The 19,713-nt window shown below is 39.4% G+C and overlaps 1 protein-coding gene across 7 annotated transcripts in view; it reads left to right on the forward strand.

Annotated features, from left to right (window-relative positions):
* Positions 1–5,849: 5,849 nt before the first annotated feature.
* Positions 5,850–19,713, forward strand: part of Nbeal1 (neurobeachin-like 1) — a 164,708-nt gene continuing 150,844 nt past the window's right edge. For 3 of the 7 annotated variants that reach the window (XR_015629593.1, XM_087569000.1, XM_087569003.1), the window contains exons 1-4: positions 5,850–5,933; positions 6,716–7,028; positions 18,992–19,083; positions 19,520–19,681. Coding sequence is in view for 6 of the 7 variants with exons in the window: in XM_087569000.1 (XP_087425126.1) it covers positions 6,978–7,028; positions 18,992–19,083; positions 19,520–19,681 (305 nt within the window). In the remaining variant the exon portion in view is untranslated. Of the gene's footprint in view, positions 6,298–6,715; positions 7,029–18,991; positions 19,084–19,519; positions 19,682–19,713 lie in introns of all 7 variants that reach the window. The other 4 variants (XM_087569002.1, XM_087569005.1, XM_087569001.1 and 1 more) reach the window with 2 other exon arrangements.

The following is a 19,713-nucleotide window of genomic DNA, read 5'->3' on the forward strand; positions in this document are numbered from 1 at the left end:
AGACACCAGGTACCAAAGTTAAATCAGGAACAGATAAACCATTTAAACAACCCCATAACTCCTAAAGAAATAGAAGCAGTCATTAAAAGTCTCCCAACCAAAAAGAGCCCCGGTCCAGACGGGTTCAGTGCAGAATTCTATCAGACCTTCATAGAAGACCTCATACCAATATTATCCAAACTATTCCACAAAATTGAAACAGCTACCAAATTCCTTTTATGAAGTCACAATTACTCTTATACCTAAACCACACAAAGACCCAACAAAGAAAGAGAACTTCAGACCAATTTCCCTTATGAATATCGATGCAAAAATACTCAATAAAACTCTTGCAAACCAAATCCAAGAACACATCAAAACAATCATCCATCATGATCAAGTAGGCTTCATCCCAGGTATGCAGGGATGGTTTAATATACAGAAAACCAATGTAATCCACTATATAAACAAACTGAAAGATAAAAACCACATGGTCATTTCATTAGATGCTGAGAAAGCATTTGCCAAAATTCAACACCCCTTCATGATAAAAGTCCTGGAAAGAATAGGAATTCAAGGCCCATACCTAAACATAGTAAAAGCCATATACAGCAAACCAGTAGCTAACATTAAACTGAATGGAAAGAAACTTGAAGCAATTCCACTAAAATCAGGGACTAGACAAGGCTGCCCAGTAGCCTTCCTCTACACAGAAGAGAAACAAGCCGAGAAAGAAATTAGGGAAATGACACCCTTCATAATAGTCCCAAATAATATAAAATACCTCGGTGTGACTTTAACCAAGCAAGTGAAAGATCTGTATGATAAGAACTTCAAGCCTCTGAAGAAAGAAATTGAAGAAGATCTCAGAAGGTGGAAAGATCTCCCATGCTCATGGATTGGCAGGATTAATATAGTAAAAATGGCCATTTTACCAAAAGTGATCTACAGATTCAATGCAATCCCCATCAAAATACCAATCCAATTCTTCAGAGAGTTAGACAGAACAATTTGCAAATTCATCTGGAATAACAAAAAACCCAGGATATCTAAGACTATCATCAACAATAAAAGGACTTCCGGGGGATTCACTATCCCTGAACTCAAGCAGTATTACAGAGCAATAGTGATAAAAACTGTATGGTATTGGTACAGAGACAGGCAGATAGACCAGTGGAATAGAATTAAAGACCGAGAAATGAACCCACACACCTATGGTCACTTGACTTTTGACAAAGGAGCCAAAACCATCCAATGGAAAAAGGATAGCATTTTCAGCAAATGGTGCTGGTTCAACTGGAGGTCAGCATGTAGAAGAATGCAGATCGATCCATTCTTATCACCCTGTACAAAGCTTAAGTCCAAGTGGATCAAGGACCTCCACATCAAACCAGATCCACTCAAACTAATAGAAGAAAAAGTGGGGAAGCATCTCGAACACATGGGCACTGGAGAAAATTTCCTGAACAAAACACCAATGGCTTATGCTCTAAGATCAAGAATCGACAAATGGGATCTCATAAAACTACAAAGCTTCTGTAAGGGAAAGGACACTGGGAAAAGATCTTTACCAATACTACAACTGATAGAGGGCTTATATCCAAAATATACAAAGAACTCATGAAGTTAGACTGCATGGAGACAAATAACCCTATTAAAAATGGGGTTCAAATCTAAACAAAGAATTCACAGCTGAGGAATGTCGAATGGCTGAGAAGCACCTAAAGAAATGTTCAACCTCTTTAGTTGTAAGGGAAATGCAAATCAAAACAACCCTGAGATTTCTCCTCACACCAGTCGGAATGGCTAAGATCAAAAACTCAGGCAACAGCAGATGCTGGTGAGGATGTGGAGAAAGAGGAACACTCCTCCATTGTTGGTGGGATTGCAGACTGGTACAACCATTCTGGAAATCAGTCTGGAGGTTCCTTAGAAAATTGGACATTGAACTAACTGAGGACCCCGCTATGCCTCTCTTGGACATATACCCAAAAGATGACCCAACATATAACAAAGACACATGCTCCACTATGTTCATAGCAGCCTTATTTATAATAGCCAGAAGCTGGAAAGAACCCAGATGCCCTTCAACAGAGGAACGGATACAGAAAACATGGTACATCTACACAATGGAATATTACTCAGCTATTAAAAACAATGACTTTATGAAATTTATAGGCAAATGGATGGAACTGGAAAATATCATCCTGAGTGAGGTAACCCAATCACAGAAAAACACACATGGTATGCACTCATTGATAAGTGGATATTAGCCTAAATGCTCGAATTACCCTAGATGCACAGAACACATGAAACTCAAGAAGGATGACCAAAATGCAGATGATTCACTCCTTCTTTAAAAGGAGAACAAGAAAACCCTTGCCAGGGAATAGGGAAGCAAAGTTTAGAACAGAGGCTGAAGGAACTCCCATTCAGAGCCTGCCCCACATGTGGCCCATACATATACAGTCACCAAACTAGAGAAAATGGATGAAGCAAAGAAGTGCAGGCTGACAGGAACCAGATGTAGATCTCTCCCAAGAGACAGTCATAATACGGCAAATACATAGGTGAATTCCAGGAACAAACCACTGAACTGAGAATGGGACCCCCATTGAAGGAATCAGAGAAAGGACTGAAAGAGTGGAAGGGGCTCGAGACCCCATATGAACAACAATGCCAACCAACCAGAGCTTCCAGGGACTAAGACACTTCCCAAAGACTATACATGGACTGGGCTCCAACTGCATAGGAATTGCATAGCAATGAATAGCCTAGTAAGGGCACCAGTGGAAGGGGAAGCCCTTGACTCTGCCACGGCTGGACCTCCAGTGAACGGGATTCTTGGGGGGGAGGGTACTAATGGGGGAGGATGGGTAAGGGAACACCTATATAGATGGGGAGGGCGACGGGTTAGGGGGATGTTGGCCTGGAAACTGGGAAAGGGAATAACATCTGAAATGTAAATAGGAAATACCCAATTTAATAAAGATGCAAAAAAAAAGTACGTAAATCGATCAAATTCAGATATTAAAGAACTGGAATAATGAATTATTCCTAGCCATTTAACAAATTCATTTTGTTAAAGATGAAACAAAAAAAATGAAGACCTGTGCCAGACAACAAAGGAGAATGTACCATTGAAAATGTAGTTTTTGAACAAAAAACTGAAAGAGGGGCTGGAGAGCACGCTGCTTTCCAGAAGATCTTCAATCCAAGCACCCATATGATGGCTAATACCTGTCTGAAACTCCGCTCCCAAATGATACCTTCTGTAGGTGCTACACTAACAGATATGGAACACACAGAGGGTACGTGAGTACACAGACATTCATGTCACATAAAATAAAGTCTGAAGATTCAAAAAAGCTGAGCTGGGTATGGTGGTGCACATCTTTAATTCCAGTACTCTGGAGGCTGAGGTATGCAGATCTCTTTGCTAGCCAAGGCTACATCATGAAACTCCCTCTCAAAGCCAGCCCAGAACCTCTGAAGGTATAATTTGCAAACAACTGTTCTTAATTCTGTCCAGACGGAGTAAAAGTGGCTAAGGACAACCATGATCAGATGTGGCAGTGTTGAGAAAACTTTCAACCAATGGAAACGGAATTTTATCTAACACACACATAATGATTGGAGCAGAGGAACAGATAGGGGCCCTTTCAAGTCTTATAAAGCCACATTTGTACTTCTTATCACAGAAAGAAGTCTTCAGGCACACATTGTAAATAGCCGGCTAGCTCAGCACTGCTAATGGTTTGCTTGTTTTGCATTAACCCTTAGCCCAGGTGATCCTAGGCTTTGTGGTCTTGGCAATATGAGGCAGAGAGAGAGAGAGTGAGTGAGAGAGAGAGAGAGAGAGAGAGAGAGAGAGAGAGAGAGAGAGGGAGGGAGAGAGAGAGAGAGAGAGAGAGGAATGGAGGGAGGGAGGGAGGGAAGGAGGAAGAGGAGGAGGAGGAGGGGAGGGGCAAGGCTGACCACCTGACCAGAGAAGGAAGAGTAAACTTTGGAATGATTGACTGACCATTCCATTCCATTCCAGCCAACTGGCTGGAGATCAGAAAGTAACTGAGTAGGCTGTTAATCAGTTGTCTCCTCAGATCATGGGGTTTCTAAATAATGTTACTGAGTCTTAATGATTCAATTCCTGTCCACTACTCATTGATGTTTGTTGTGAAGGGTAACGGGAACTGTGCATTTTGGTGACAATATCACAAAATTTATTTTCACCTTTGATACCCAAGCTACAGCATGGTCTGCAAAACGGAAACATTTATTCTGTGATTCTTGACAAGAAAAACTTGTCGATTAATTGTAGATGAAAATAGATGAGGGCTGGAAGATGGCTTAGTGGTTAAGAGCATTTGCAGCTCATGAGACGATGTTAACAGCACCCATGTCAGGAGGTTCCCCCTGTACCTTCAGGGATCAGGTATCTTCTGAGGGCCTCTGAGGGCACACACAGAGCATGTGGGGGCATTAGTATAGTTTAAAAAATAAAGGACACATAGCGAACCCCATGATGGCATTAGAAGCTTTACATTTACTTTCTTATTGTGCATGTATTTATGTCAGAGGACAATTTTTTGAGTAGATTCTTGCCTTCCACTTGGTGAGCTAGGGTCTCTTGTTATTTACTACATGCTAGCTGGCCCTCCCGTCTCCCATATCAGGACGTTTGGCTTGCACAGCAAGTCATCTCCCTCCCTTTCCTTTCTTCATTTTTTCTTTCATGGCAAGTTTTCATGTGGCACAGGTTGGTCCCAGACTTGCTAGGTAGACGATGTCGGATTTGAACTCCTGATCTCTCTGCCTCATCTCCTCAGTGCTAGATCACAGATCTGTTCCTTAGTGATTACATATAGAAGTTCATTTTACTACTTTGTTTCTTTGTGAGTACTTGCTAGGAAGCAAACACAAGGCATTTCGGATGTTAAGCTGTTCTAACACTGATTTTCTTTTTATGTTTGAAAAATTTCACAATAGTTTCTTAAATGTTTAGATTTAAAAGATGGTTAATCTTACGATTTTCTCTTCCCTTAAAACAACAATAGGGCTGGTGAGATGGCAGTGACTATTCTTCAAGAGGTCCTGAGTTCAATTCCTAGCAAGCACATGGTGGTTCACAATCATCTGTAATGAGATCTGATGCCCTCTTCTGGTGACTCTGAAGACAGCGAGAGTGTACTCACACACATAAAATAAATCTTTAAAAAAAAAAAACCAAAAAAAACAAAAAACCACGATTACCAACAGCAACGTCAAAAAAGCTTAAGAGAGTTGGGTGCAGCCAGTAAGACCGCCTTTTGCTTCTTTTTCTGCAAGACGGGAACTCATTCCAAGACCTTAGTAGAGCAATTTCCTTGGAATAGGCACAGAATGGCAGTGACAAAGGCAGCACCATAAATAAAGGAACAGATTTTTTCTTCTTTTTTTTTTTGCTTTTGAGTTCTGTCCCAGGACCAATCCCATTTTTACAAGGAAATCAAATCGAAATCCTCTCGATGCCACCACAGGGCCGCCGGCCCTCAGCTGATTCGCAGAGGCGACGCCTGGCGAGGAAAGTAACGTCTGCCCCACCTAGCAGGGCGGGGCGCGACGTCAGCACGTTGGTCCTCGCGTCCAGCTGGGAGACTACTGACCTGAGGGTCCAGGCTGGCTCGGACCCGGTTCTGAGCCCGGAGCTGAGGGTACTGCGGCTGCGCAGGCATGCCGGGGGCGGGGCTTCGGGGCTAAGCGGCCCTTGAGGAGCGGCTGCCGGAGGGCCGGGTAAATCCGGAGAGGCCGGAATGATTAGCCGAGGGGCTGCTCCGCCCCTGGCTCCTCCCGCCTCGCGTCGGCGCTGCCCCGCCTCCGCCTCCCGCCCGCTCGGCTTGGGAGTGACACGGGGCTTCGCCGCGGGCAGGGCGGAGGGCAGCAAGATAGCCCGCGGCGGCGGCTGGCCTGTGAGCGCGGTGAGGGAATACCGAAGTCGGGCGGAGGCTGTTGCTCGGCCGGAGGGCCGGGGCGAGCTAGGCGCAGTGCTGCAGCCTGAGGGGCGGCGGCGGACAAGGGGGCGCGGCCGGCCCGGGCGGGTCTGGCTGCGGCCGGTTGGCGTGGGTCCCGGGTTTGGGTCCCAGAGCGCTCGGGGCCGCGCTTCTGAAGTTGATTGGCACGCCTGACGTTTGTCTCTCTTGTTCTTAACGGGGACGCGGGGAGGAAATGGAAAGGTCCCGGGCCGGCTACGAGGCGGGGGTTGGGGGATCCCCCGAGGTGGTCCTTGCCGCGGTGTACGAATGTACTAGCCCCTTTCTTCTTGGGTGGAGAGGTGGAGGCCAGGTAGGCAGGGTGACTTTCAGCCAGTGGATGGTTAAAACAAACAGACTAGGAATTCCTCGGGCCCTCCCCCCCACGCCCTGCCCTGCAACGCAGCAAACATTCCCAGAAACTTTTAAGAAGCAGGCGAGAAATCTCGGACATTTGTTGTGTTTGATCTGTGTTCCGGGTTAAGGGAAAACATGAGTTAGGGAGTCGTGTTCCTTCCCATCTATCGCAGTTTTGGTTGTGAATCTGCCTGGAAGATTTTAGTATTTTATGTTGGTCGTTAGTCGTGGTATGCCAAACAGGAGTTTCTGGAATATCTAATCACATTAAAAATTTATCCCTTTGAATGGGGTAAGCAAGGCAGACAGATATCTGGATATTTTTTTTTTCAAATATGTCTTGAAAAAACTTTGGGTATTTTTGTATTTTACAGACCTATTTATGAGACCAGCTACCACTGATGAAGAATGTTGGAGTAGTTGCTGAAATTGACCCTTATTGACCTGAGACAATTATTTGTTCTACGTTTTCTGTTTTGTTTTTTTTGTTTTTTTTTTGTTTTTTTTTGTTTTGATCCCACTGCTTTGAGCTTTACTGTAACGGCTGAAAAACTTGGAAAATAAAATAACATGATGTGGTCTTGAACCTTTTTCTTTTTTTGAGGATATATTAAAGTGCCAGAGTGAAAAGCCGGAATGGCAGCCAGAGAGAGGCTCTTTGAACTTTGGATGCTTTATTGTACAAAGGTAATTTACTTTCCTTTTTATTTCTGTACTTAAAAATACTCGCTTATAAAACTTTGTGTCCAGCATTATGACCTTAATGTGTAGTGTGTTTGTTCACATTGATAATCCTGAATTGGCAGGTGTGGTGGCACATATCTTTAGTCCCAGAACAGAGTCCTAGAACTGGAGAGGCAGGGGCAGGTGGAGTTACTTGAGTTCGAGTCTATCCTCGGCAATAGCCGGGGCTGCATAGAAAGAACCTATCTGAAAACAAAACCCCAAACACCTCTCTATCTTGAATTTAAAAAACATGCGAGAGAAGTAAATTAATTTTTTAAAAAAACATTTTTTTTTTCAGATCTGAGTATGTTGACAATATTGGCCTGCTATTAAAAACTTACAAAGTTTTCTTTGACATATCTTTAATGATCTCAAAATTTATATAGGTAGACTGTGCCTATAAAAGAAAAATAAAACTCATATTGTGTGGGGACCACATGGGTGCCTTGGTACTTTATAGAGGTCAGGACAGTGCCGTGGGTTTGGTTGTCCCTCTTCACATTTACATAGGCTCCTAGGATTGAATTTAGGTCAGCAGGAGTTCCAGGCAGGTGTTTTACCCATTGAGCCATCTTTCCTGCCTCAAATATTTTATTTTTATGCTATTTTTTCTTCCCTCAATTGGGGGGTAAAGATAATTTTGTGTGGCCATTAAACTTTTTTTCATCAACCTTTTAAATTTTTTTGAAGGTTATTGATTGAGGTGGTTATTATGGGATTAACATGTTAGCACCTACTAGCATTACCTCATTTGATACTAACTAGAGTCTGGTGAGGTGGTTATTGTAATTATCCTTTTATTTGTGACAACTGGTGTAGGTGTGAATTTGGAGTTCAGAAGTATCTGATGCAGGTCCCATGTTTTAAACCATTTTGCCATTTGGAAATAAATTTCTTTGCCTTCTTTCATGTGAGTTTGATTTTAGGCCACTGAGAAGGCTGTAGGAACTTGGTTCTCAAGTTAGGATTTATGTTAGGACTTTGAAGATATGGCAGTGGTCAGAGAACCATTCCTAGTCAGTCTGCTGGTTAACTTTGGTCAATGTGGTTATGTTCACAGATCACAGCCTATAGTTTTGCATTATATATTCAGATTTGTTTCTGAAATATCACTCAGCTAATTAAACAACAATTACCCTGTAAGAAGTCATCTTTTCACTATATTTCCCTTGACTCCCTGGTTTGACAGTTGTGACTGTTAAAGTGTATATCTGCACATGCATATCTACACAAACGTGCACACGACTTGAAATGTAAATGTGAAATTTAAAAATAAACACCCCTTCCAATAAAAAAGGAATCTGTTTCATCTAGACACTTGAAAATAGTCACTAATATGTTAGCCAAAAGTTGAAATGAAATTTTAGTATGAATGTCCAGTAATTTGAAAGTGACTTGTTAAAAAAATATTAAACTTACTAATTTTCACCATTTTCAGAATGAGATTATGTTGTTTTACTTATGGTTTTTCCTAGGTAGATTAAATGACAGTATATATTGAAAAGATAGTATGTTATTAATACATACTGAATTTTTAAAATTTATCTTACTGAATATAAACATGAAATCTTTTGTCATGAATTCTTTCTCTCTCCCCTTCCTCTCCCTCTCTCTCTCTTTATGGTACTGGGAATAGAATTCAGGGCCTTGAGTATGCTAGGCAAGTACTGTATCCCTACTGTCAAATTTTGGAGCCTCTCTTTATGGACAGAAGATAATGATTTTTATGATTAAAATTAAACCATGTTTGCTGTTAAGATTTAATTTTGTGATCTTTCAAAAAGTAGTTGCTTAAATTGTGATTTTTTTTTTAAATACTTTACCAGTTCATGGATAATAAACCTGTTAGAGAATAACTTCTACACTTGAATCAGGTAGCTACCAAGCATATAGCTCACAAGTTCAGCTCATCTCCCTTCGGAGGATGCTAATACATGACTGGTCTCTGGACTTCCTATCTGCTGTGCTTTTGCTCCTTCTCTACTAGTTCCTCAAAACAGGACTTCCTTATCAACACTGGTCACATCTTAAGGTCTCTTTGCTTTATGATCTATACTTTTGATGAGTTTTCATACAATTTGAAGACTTGTCAGATGTTTTAAAAATGTTTTCTGCATCTGAGTTCTGAGAGATTCCTAGATTTGTGGCTTGTAATTGTGAGGTCCAGTTTTGGCTCTCCTGTTTTCTTTTGTGACCCTGTTTAGGGAGGATGCTTGTTAAACTAACTCAGTGTTTAGATATTTTTTGTTTTTTGTTTGTTTGTTTTATTTTTAGAGACAGTTTCTCTAGGTAGCCCTGGCTGTACTGGAACTTTGCTCTGTAGATCATGCTGACCTTGAACTCTAGAAGAAGGCATTGGATTTCCCGGGACTGAAATTATGAACAGTTGTGTGCTGGGAATTGCACCTGGGTCCTCTGGAAGAGCAACCAGTGCTCCAAATCACTGAGCCTTCTTTTTAGCTGCTGCTTACTCTTAGTCTTAGTCTTATTCTTCTTTTGATTTTGACCTTTGAGAGATAAGTAGCTTTGTTTTGGTTTTGCTTTTTCATAATGTGAATTATTATATAAACTCTTTTAGTTCTTGTCCTTAAAAACTTTTATTATGGGAACTTTGAATATGCATGAGCTTGGATTCATAATAAACTTTTATTTGTCACTTAGTTCAACAATGATCAGTGTATACCCTAGTGTTTCTATAACTTTCCAGGTTCCCCATCTCTACTGAATGTTTTTAAATCAAATTCCACACAATTGATGTTGCCTATAGATATTTAAAAGTTTATCTGTAAAATACATATCTGATGTCTGTAAAATGTCTTAACTATTAGAGTAGGTGCTGGAGCGGTAGCTCAGTGACTGAGAGCACTGACTGCTCTTCCACAGAACGCAGGATCAAATCCCACCATCCTTGTGGCAGCTCACAACTCTCTGTAACTCCCAGATCTGACACCTTCACACAGACATGCACGCAGGCAGAGCACCAGTGCACAAAACCTGGAAGTGAATTAAAGAAAAGAAAAAACAGCACACTAGAATAATTCTTTAAATTTTAAAAGATGTATTTATATTCACTCTTCTCTAATCTCATAAGATTTTATTTTCTCACTGCATAATTAAATATTTAAACAAATGGATATGTACTGTATCTTATTGAATGAATATGTAATACCTTATAGGTTCTCCTTTACTATACTTTCCTTTGCTATTTATTTGTGGTAGAAAGCAGTTTTTGACTAGAGTTTTCCACAATCTGGATTTTGCTAATGAATCTAGGGTTCTCATTGGTCATGAAAGACTATAGTGATTCATAAATGCAGTGGCTACCTGTTTATGAGGGTTTCACGCTTCTGTAATGTACTGGCATTTTTTTGTTAGGATGATAGGGAAATGACTTTTCACCATTTATTGATGACAGTTCCTGAAAAGATAGTCACGTTGCATAATGTTTGATTCTTTTTGTCAATTTGCAGAACAATGACTTGATTAACAAAATGACCAGTTTTTTTGGAGTACCAGGTTTTTTTTAATGATTAAAATTTAAAGTGTTTACCATTTTGCTGTCCTACTTGTTTTTTTTTTTTTTTTGTGTGTGTGTACACAAAACATTGTTTACATACCTAGTCACAGAAGAAATACTTGAAGATCAGGAAAGTCTGTTTTTATGGCAAAGAAGTTAAGACATCTTTCCTATTTGCCACTGATGGGACATGTATCTCAGTGTGTTGTTAGCAGGCCACTCTTGTAATGTTTGACATGGCCACTGAGTAGTTGGAAAGTTTAGTAAAGGTACCCTTGCTTTATACTGCTTTGTAGAAAGAATGCTGTGGACTATAATATGAATAATTGATCTGAGTTTAGTTGTAAGGCTGAATACTAGAGATTAAAGTCTTCTGAGAAGTTTCTATTTTAGCAGGTGAATCCTCATACATTAAATTGAACATTTAAAACACTTGGTAATTTTTTTCTGAATTTTTTTATTCTTTAATTTTTTTCATAATCCAGTCTTTATTTCCCTCCCCTACTTCCCACTGCCCACCCTCTGACTGCTCCTCATCTTATACCCCTCTCCCATCTTCAAAAGTGTAATAGTTTTTTTCCTTAAATTAATAAGTGTTTATGGAGTGTGTTCTAATTTTTAATACATGTGTGCATGAAATAATCAAGGCAGGCTGATATCTGTCTGTCTGTCTATCTTATCTCCCCTCACTTTGTGGTGTACAGTTTGTTTTGCTACAAAATATTTCAGGCCTATCTTTTCTTACCTTGTCCTTCTGGGAAGGTTTAATTACAATTTTGTTAGCTTTATGTAATAGTTATTGTATAGGAAGGATGATAAGAAGGAACATACTCCTGTTCTCTGGGATTGATGGTAGTAGTTGAGCTGACTGACCACTGTTTCAAATGATGTGTAGTCCGAACTTCCTTGCTTTCAAATAGTCATCCCCACCCAGGGTCAAGGATTTCATTGACAGGGCATTATATTTTGAAAGCTCTTAAAAGTTAAACATTAAATTTGAACAGCCTTAATCTACTATCTAATTTTACTGTATTAGTTGGCAACTACTTCTCTGGATGTATTTAAGAGTAGACAGTCAAATGACAACTGTTTAGTGTCTTCTGACATTTCTTTGCTTAATCTTAAGACAGAAAGAAAAAGAGGTAAGTTTTATATAACTATGCCAGTTTAATTATTAAGCATCTTTTGGGAATTTATATATTTGTGCCTTCTCCCTGCTTCTAACTACTGCCCTTTCCTTGCCTGCCTGCCTGCCTGCCTGCCTGCCTGCCTGCCTGCCTGCCTGCCTGCCTCCCTCCCTCCCTCCCTCCCTCCCTCCCTCCCTCCCTCCTTCCTTCCTTCCTTCCTTCCTTTCTTCCTTCCTATATTTTTAGTGTTACTGATTGAACGTAGGGCCCTGCAGATAGTAGGCACATCTCTACTTCTGAACTGTATCCTATCCTTAGCCCTTTTACATTTTATTATTTTCAGTAGTGTCTTACCAAATTGCCCAGCGGAGTCTTGAACTCATTCTGTAGCCTAGGCAAGGTCTTGAACTTTGACCTCTTTATGTCTGAACCTCCTAAGTAGTTGGGATTATGGACATGCACTATCAGGCTTGACTAAGATGCATTTCTACCAGACATGTAGGTATGGGGCAGCTAGTTGCTAGGGTATGTAAATGAGAAGTTGAGCGCTCAAATTCTTGAGTAAGATTTAAGTTTATTTGGGGGTAGAAGAGATAGCTCAGTGGTTGAGAGTGGCTGCTCTTCAGGAGATCTGGGTTGGATTCCCAGAATCACATGAAGCTCACAAATGTCTGTTACTCCAGTCCCAAGAGATTCCGTGATCTCTTCTGGCCTTCTTGGGCATCAGACATACATGTGGTACACAGACATACACAGAGGCAAACCACTCAAACAAATAAAATGTTTGAGTGCATTTTTGTTCTTGCTGGCACAAATTATCACAGTGACAGGAAGGTGACATTTTGGAAAGTGCAGTCTAGGTTGAAAGGCAGGGTTCATTAGTTATTTTGTGTTTTAGACAGAGTCTCATTAATCCCAGGCTGGCATAGAACTCTTAAAATTTTTTAAATTTATTTTATGTGTGAATGTTTTGGCTACATGCATGCATGCATACTAAGTGTGTGCTTGGTGCTGTGGAAGGCGGAAGACGTTATTGGATTCCCTGGAACTGGAGGTGTGGATGGTTGTGACTAATCATTTAGGCCTTGGGAATTGAGTCCTGGCCTTTTACAGACCAGCAAGTGCTCCCGCTCGGCTAGAACTCTTGGCATTCCTGCCTCGTCCTCGAAAGCACTGGTGCTGTAGAGATGTTCTGTGTTTTTCTGTTATTGTTGAGATTCAGATTACATTGAAAAAATTTATTGGAGCTAATAGAAATTAGTGGATCCAAAATTTAGTTCTAGTTTTGCTTTTCCTCTTAAGGACCTCAAATCAGGGCATTGGGTTCTTTACATTTCTATTACCTGCCAAATGGGAGAAATAAAGACAATTTTATTTACCTCTCAAAGTTGTTGAGGAAAAAAATGAGTTTATTTACAAGTATATTAACAGTAAGAAAATGCAGTTATTAGTATTTTTGTATCATAATTTTCATTGGCCTTTATATATTTACAGCCAAAGACAGTTTTTCTCTTTTTGGTGGTAATGAAGTTGGGCTAATATCTTAACTTTCAAAAGATTGGCCTTCAAGCTTAGTGCTTATTTATCTTGAATAATGATGTGAATTTTTATTTTCCCCAACTTTAAACCAAGTTTGCTTTGGACCTTGGTGATGCTTCATTTCCTGCTGTTGCCCTTTGTCCTTCTAAATCTGGACTATGACTAAAACAGATAGTTTTGCAGTGAGCTCACAGTAAAGTTCTTTTTCAGAATAAAAGTTTTGCTTTTATTTAGTCCTGTTTTATTTAGATTAAAAAAAATCATATGCCTCTTTTATACCGATTTTGAAAAATTGTACTGGTGGCTTTTAATGTTTTTTTAGGACATTAGATGTGAAAGTAAGAAATGAATATTTTGGGCTGGAGAGATGGCTCAGCGGTTAAGAGCACCCGACTGCTCTTCCAGAGGTCATGAGTTCAATTCCCAGCAACCACATGGTGGCTCACAACCATCTGTAATGAGATCCGATGCCCTCTTCTGGTGTGTCTGAAGACAGCTACAGTGTACTTATATATAATAAATAAATAAATCTTTAAAAAAAAAAGAAATGAATATTTTATTATCAGTAGACCTGAAGGTTTGTCTTTAGGAAATGACTATTACCTATATAGCTTGGTTTGTGTTCATCACGCAATAATCTGAAATAAAGTTAAGGTGGCATAAAATTTATTTTATTGTTGGGCTGGGCATGGTGCATGCCTTTAATCTGTGCATTCAGAATGCAGAAGCAGGTAGATTCAGTTCTTTTTTTTTTTTGTTATTCTATTGATTATCTAAATTTGCCTGGTAGTTGGTAGTGGATGTAGCACTTGGTCTTTGTAGCATATGCTTAGTTACAAAGAGTTTGAAGAGTAACCAAGTTTTGGGAACTGATACTTTGGCAGTTTATTCACAAAGTTAGCTAGTACAAGATCACTAGGTTTTCAGGTAAGCATTCTGACTTTTCAGTCCCTGAGGGACATTCAAGTACTTCGTATGTAGATATGGAGTTCAAAAGGGGGGGGGGGTCTGTCTTAAAAATAAATATTTGAGAGTTATATTGGAAATTACAGGTATATAAGGAAAAGGGCAAAAATCTGGAAGCCCTAGACTTTTACTTAGGATTAGAGAGAAGTCCAGTGTTAACCATTCCTTTAACAAACAAAATGCATGTTCAGGAGTTTGAGTGGGAGAACTAGGAGTATTGGTTCCTCAGGAAGTAGACTGATATTATGGAGCAGGGAGTAGTCCAGCAGAATGCACCATAACTCTTGAGGCAAGCATTTGGAAGCCTGGGTGTGGTGGTGCACTTACGTACTTCTAGTACTCAGGAGGCTGAGACAGGGGAATTCTGAGTTCCATAACAAAACCAAAAATTAGGGCTTGAGGAGCTCAGTAACTAAAGTGCTTGTTTAGAAGTCTAAGAGCTAGAGTTCTGATGTGGTCAGGTACCTGCTGCAGTAGTGACATCTGTAATCCTAGTTAGTCTACAGTGAGACAGGAGAATTCTGGAAGCCTATGGACCAGCTAGCCTGAGTGTGCTCAGTGGTGAACAAGAGACCCTGCCTCAGATGAGGTGGAAGGTAAGGACCGTCACCCCTGGTTATTATCTGAACTTTATATGGATGCTTGGGCATACACATATCCTTTCTGTCTGTTTTCCTGTCTCTGTCTCCCTGTCCCTCTCTAAGAATAATCCCCCAAACATTGTGGAGTATCTGTTGGATTCATTTTTCAAAGGTTATTGGTAGTGTCAGTAAAAGCATTCAAAAAGAGTGATAATGAAAGATGTTAAAAATACAAGTTCTTGGGGCTGGGGATTTAGCTCAGTGGTAGAGCGCTTACCTAGGAAGCGCAAAGCCCTGGGTTCGGTCCCCAGCTCAAAAAAAAAAAACAAAAAAAACAAAAAAAACAAAAAATACAAGTTCTTTATATAATTATATTAGGGATTGAATCCAGGCCCCATGAATGCTAAGCAGTTGAGCTATAAGCTGCTTGTCCTCCCATTTTATTTTACTTTATTAAATTTAGACTTGAATTTGTTACCATGCTGCTTTTACCATGTAAAAGGTTTACTCTTGACTTTTTTTGTTTTTATCAATTGGTCAAAAATATTGGTTCTGGGTATGGCAGCACTTTGCCATCTAGAACATTATAACAGTTTCAGATTTCCAAAAATCCATCTGTAATTCTAGAGAATTAAACATGTATGTATGTATAACACACAAGAAACTTACTATTCCATAAGTTGAATAATTGTAAACGTTTCCATAACAATACTATTTACAAGATAGGGACCCCTATTCTGATTAAGATTTTTGCATATAAGTTAGACATCCCAGAAACCAACTTGTGACAGCTCCTTGAAGCTGCAATTTTAGAGATAAAGCTTTTTTGTTTGCTTGTTTGTTTGAGACAGGATTTCTCTGGGTAGCTTTGGCTGTGCTGAAACTCACTCTGTAGACCAGGCTGGGCTTGAACTCAAGATCCTCTTGCTTCTGCCTCCTGGGTTGTGGGCATTGAAGATGTGCACCACTATTGTCCTGCTAGAAATAAAGCTTTGACAGTTATTGTATCTGCATGTGGATTTGCCCTTAGAGCAGTTTCCTTTACTGTGAAATTATGGGGCAGGTTTACTCCCTGGGAGTGATAGCTCTGTAAGCCAAGCAAAGGCAGGCAGATCTCCCAAGTTCAAGGCCAGCCTGATCTCCATAGAGAGTTAGTTACAGGTTAGTCAGAGCTACATAGACCCTGATTCAAGAAGCCAAAAACAAATCCCAAAGCCTTCAACACCATACTCCCTTTAAAAACCTTTTACTGTAAAGTATGAATTGTGACCAAAACTCCATTCTGTGTCAGTCTGCTTTCTTGATCACAGTTATCCTTCCTATGTGTAACATGTATGCTTAGCTTATCTCAGTAACTTAAAAACTTAGGTACTTATGCACTCACTCTTGAGCCAGGACCTTGTGATATACATCATCACCTCCAATTGTGACTTCTCTTGACACTGAATTCAGAAGACACTGTCAACACATACCCCTCACAAAGCTGACAGAGATTGTTAAAACAATCTACAAGTTCTACAAGAAAGATTTCAGGAAAGGGAAGAAAGGGCCTAGCAGCAGTTCGTGGCAATTCTAAAAACTAAGTGGTCGCTGCTCCAATCCACCTCCAGAGAATTACATTGCCGTGCTTGTATTCCTTTCCTCTCTCACCAACCCAGGCCGCCCTATTTCTTTTGGCTCTGTGCTCTTGAAAATTTTTATTTTTGTATAATTTTTCTTTTATAAAATCTTTTTTATTGGATATTTTATGTATTTACATTTCAAATGTTATTGGCTTTCCCTCCTTCTCCCATCCCTCTTCCCCACCTCCCCCTGCTTCTATGAAGATGTTCCCACTCCCACCAGGGTGTTGACCCTGGCATTCCCCTACACTGGGGAAACTGAGCGCCTTCACAGGACCAAGGGCTTTTTTTTTTTTTTTAAATCTCGAGAGAGTATCAGAGTTTGTTCTTTATTATGACAAGACAACGAGGTCAGCTTTTCATATTCGACAGTCAATAAGGATGCTCTACTAATTCTGCTACTTGCTCTCTCTTTTATATTTAAATTGTTTAGTAACTCCAGTGTATACTCCATATTGGAGTTAAGGCCACCACTTGTTGCTTATTTTAATAGTAGGACTGAATTTTCTCCATTGCTTTAGATTCTGGAGCTAAGATGTGTATGTATGCTTTTACATAGAATCACTTTGACTCATAAGTCAGTATAATTAATACTGGCCTTCTTTTTTCTCTAAATCCCCTGGTGCTGTTTGCAGTATTGCATGTCTGTGACTGTTAGAATATATTAATGCAGTTACTGAGTAGTTTTGTATGAGTACATTGAGATTCAGATATTAGGCTACTTTTAATTTCAGAAAATGTCTATGATAATCAGGTCATAGATCTTGATTATTGTTGATATTCCGTAGTTGACATCTTTTTATTTTATTGGTATGTCAACTTTTTGATTTTAATTTTATTTTTTAAAATTGTGTTATTTTTTTAGATAGGGACTCACTTTGTAACCCTGGTTTTCCTGGAACTCAGTATTAGACCAAACTGGCCTCAAACAATAAAGTTCTCTAGCCTTTGCCTCCTGATACTGGAACTTAAGTCTGGGTGACATTGAAGTGGCCCTAGCACTTTTGGAATCCTCACTACATTTTTGTATCGTGTTTGTAAATGTACAAATAAGGGAGATAAGGCCATGCTGTAGTGTTTCAGCATGCTGAACTTAATCACGAGAATGACTAAGAGGTTAACAGGCTGCTCTGTTAGAAAGTCTGCTAAAGAGAGCTCCAAGTAGTTGCATATTTATTGTTTTACACTGAGGAGAAATAACATAATCACTATTGTTTCTGATGTAAGGATCTTTCTTTCTATGGCCTTTGGTGGTAAAGTGTAATTCACCTACAGATTCTTCTAGGCTGAATGAGATATGATTATTTTGTGTATTAACTTTTTATAGCCTAAACTTGATAGATCTTGACTGAACCCATTCTTTTCTTTTTTTTAACCTACTAAATTTCCATCCTGTCCCCATGCATGGTTTACAGCCAGTGTGGTATAGTAGAATGGGGACTGTTGGATTCATGTATCCTTGTAGCACTTTCAGTTTCTCGATTATGACTTTGGGCAAGTTACATATCCTTTTGTAACCTGTAAAATTAGGAAAACTAAACCCATCCTGGATAGTTTAAGGTATAAATAAGATAATAGGTTAAAAATGCCTGTTGTTCCAGGTAATAACAGATATTTCTTAAATGAAGTATCTTCTTTGTAATTATTGAGTTTCCTGAGAATTCTATACTTGCTTGGTAGTACTGACCTTTAGAGTCTAAGTGAGGGCTTAGAATGTAGATCAGTGCTACAGTGTTGGTATAGAATTTGAACCAGATACCAGAGAGTTGCTAAATAAAACATGAAGAGAAATACATTAAATTTTTATAGTGTTGTGTGACTGTTTTATGTCTCACTTTTACCAAGAAGTATCCCTCTGCTTTTTATAAAGAATCTAATGAGAGCCCCAGTTACTTATAGTTTCGGAGCTTTATCCCTAATGAATAGATACATGACCTAGTTTCAAACATAAAAAAACAAGTAATGTCTTAGAGAATTTCTTATAGATGCTATTCATTCCTTAAAATATTTCTTTCTTCTGATTTCTCTGGTGAAGTTATAGATGGTGGTAATTTATAATCTGATTTTGATATAGTAGTAGAAAACAGACCCCCAAAGATCAGCAGTTGCTGTGTGTTTTGGGAACATTCTTTAAGATTCTAAATTCTAGGGCTGGAGAGATGGCTCAGAGGTTAAGAGCACTGACTGCTCTTCCAGATGGTCCTGAGTTCAATTCCCAGCAACCACATGGTGGCTCACATCCATCTGTAATGGGATCCGATGCCCTCTTCCGGTGTGCATGAAGACAGTGGCAGTGTACTCGCATACATAAAATAAATAAATCTTTAAAAAAAGTTTCTAGATTCTAGTGAAATGCTTTTATTTTATGGAATCAACTTGGCTAGTGATCCCTTTGTCTTAGATCAGTGCTTAAGCTGTGATGTTTAATGATTAAGTACTAAACTCCTAAATTACATGTTGAAATTTGATTGCCTCAAACAAGTGTTATTTCCATGTTAGGTAGTTATGTAGATATAAAAGCATTGCTTTTTCTGATAAGTAAATTTAGTATGTGATGATCTTTTCATTTCAGAAAGATCCAGATTACCTGAGACTGTGGTTGGACAATTTTGTTTTAAGTTATGAACAGTTTTTAGATGTTGACTTTGAAAAGCTGCCTACAAGGTATGTAGAAACACTCATTTATCATCAGTGGGCAAGATTGTTCATTTTTGGCAAAAGGATTTTATTGACATATTACAAGTAGAGCAGCCATGCTAACAGTCTCTGTACTCTCTGCATGACCATGTTCTCAGGACAAATATTGCTCTGTGATCATAGCTGTGTTGCTGGGCAGTATTATACATGGCTCTTCTTTACTTCGGTGAGCTACTACCCTCTTGGTGGTCTGCAATTTACTTAGTTTCTGACACTAGCTGCTCAACATAGTACCAGGGTTTACAAGTGGAAGACAGAGTCCTCCACAGGATTGCTTTTACTTCAGTTATCCACACTTAACATTTTTTATTGCATGCATTCATTCATTCATTCATTCATTCATTCATTCATTCATCTGTTTGTTTATATGTCTTAAGTTCCAACACTTGCCCATATTTTACAGGGTAGATGATATGCCTCCAGGAATATCTCTGCTTCCTGATAATATTCTGCAGGTTCTGAGGATCCAGCTGCTACATTGTGTTCAGAAAACAGCAGATGGATTAGAGGAACAGCAGCAAGCATTGTCAATTCTGCTTGTCAAATTCTTCATTATTCTTTGCAGGTATCTGATATAAAGTAAAATTTCAGCACAGT

This window comes from Rattus norvegicus, chromosome 9 (assembly GCF_021556685.1).
Source record: "Rattus norvegicus strain SHRSP/BbbUtx chromosome 9, alternate assembly SHRSP_T2T, whole genome shotgun sequence".
In the NCBI taxonomy this organism is placed as follows: Eukaryota; Metazoa; Chordata; class Mammalia; order Rodentia; family Muridae; genus Rattus; species Rattus norvegicus.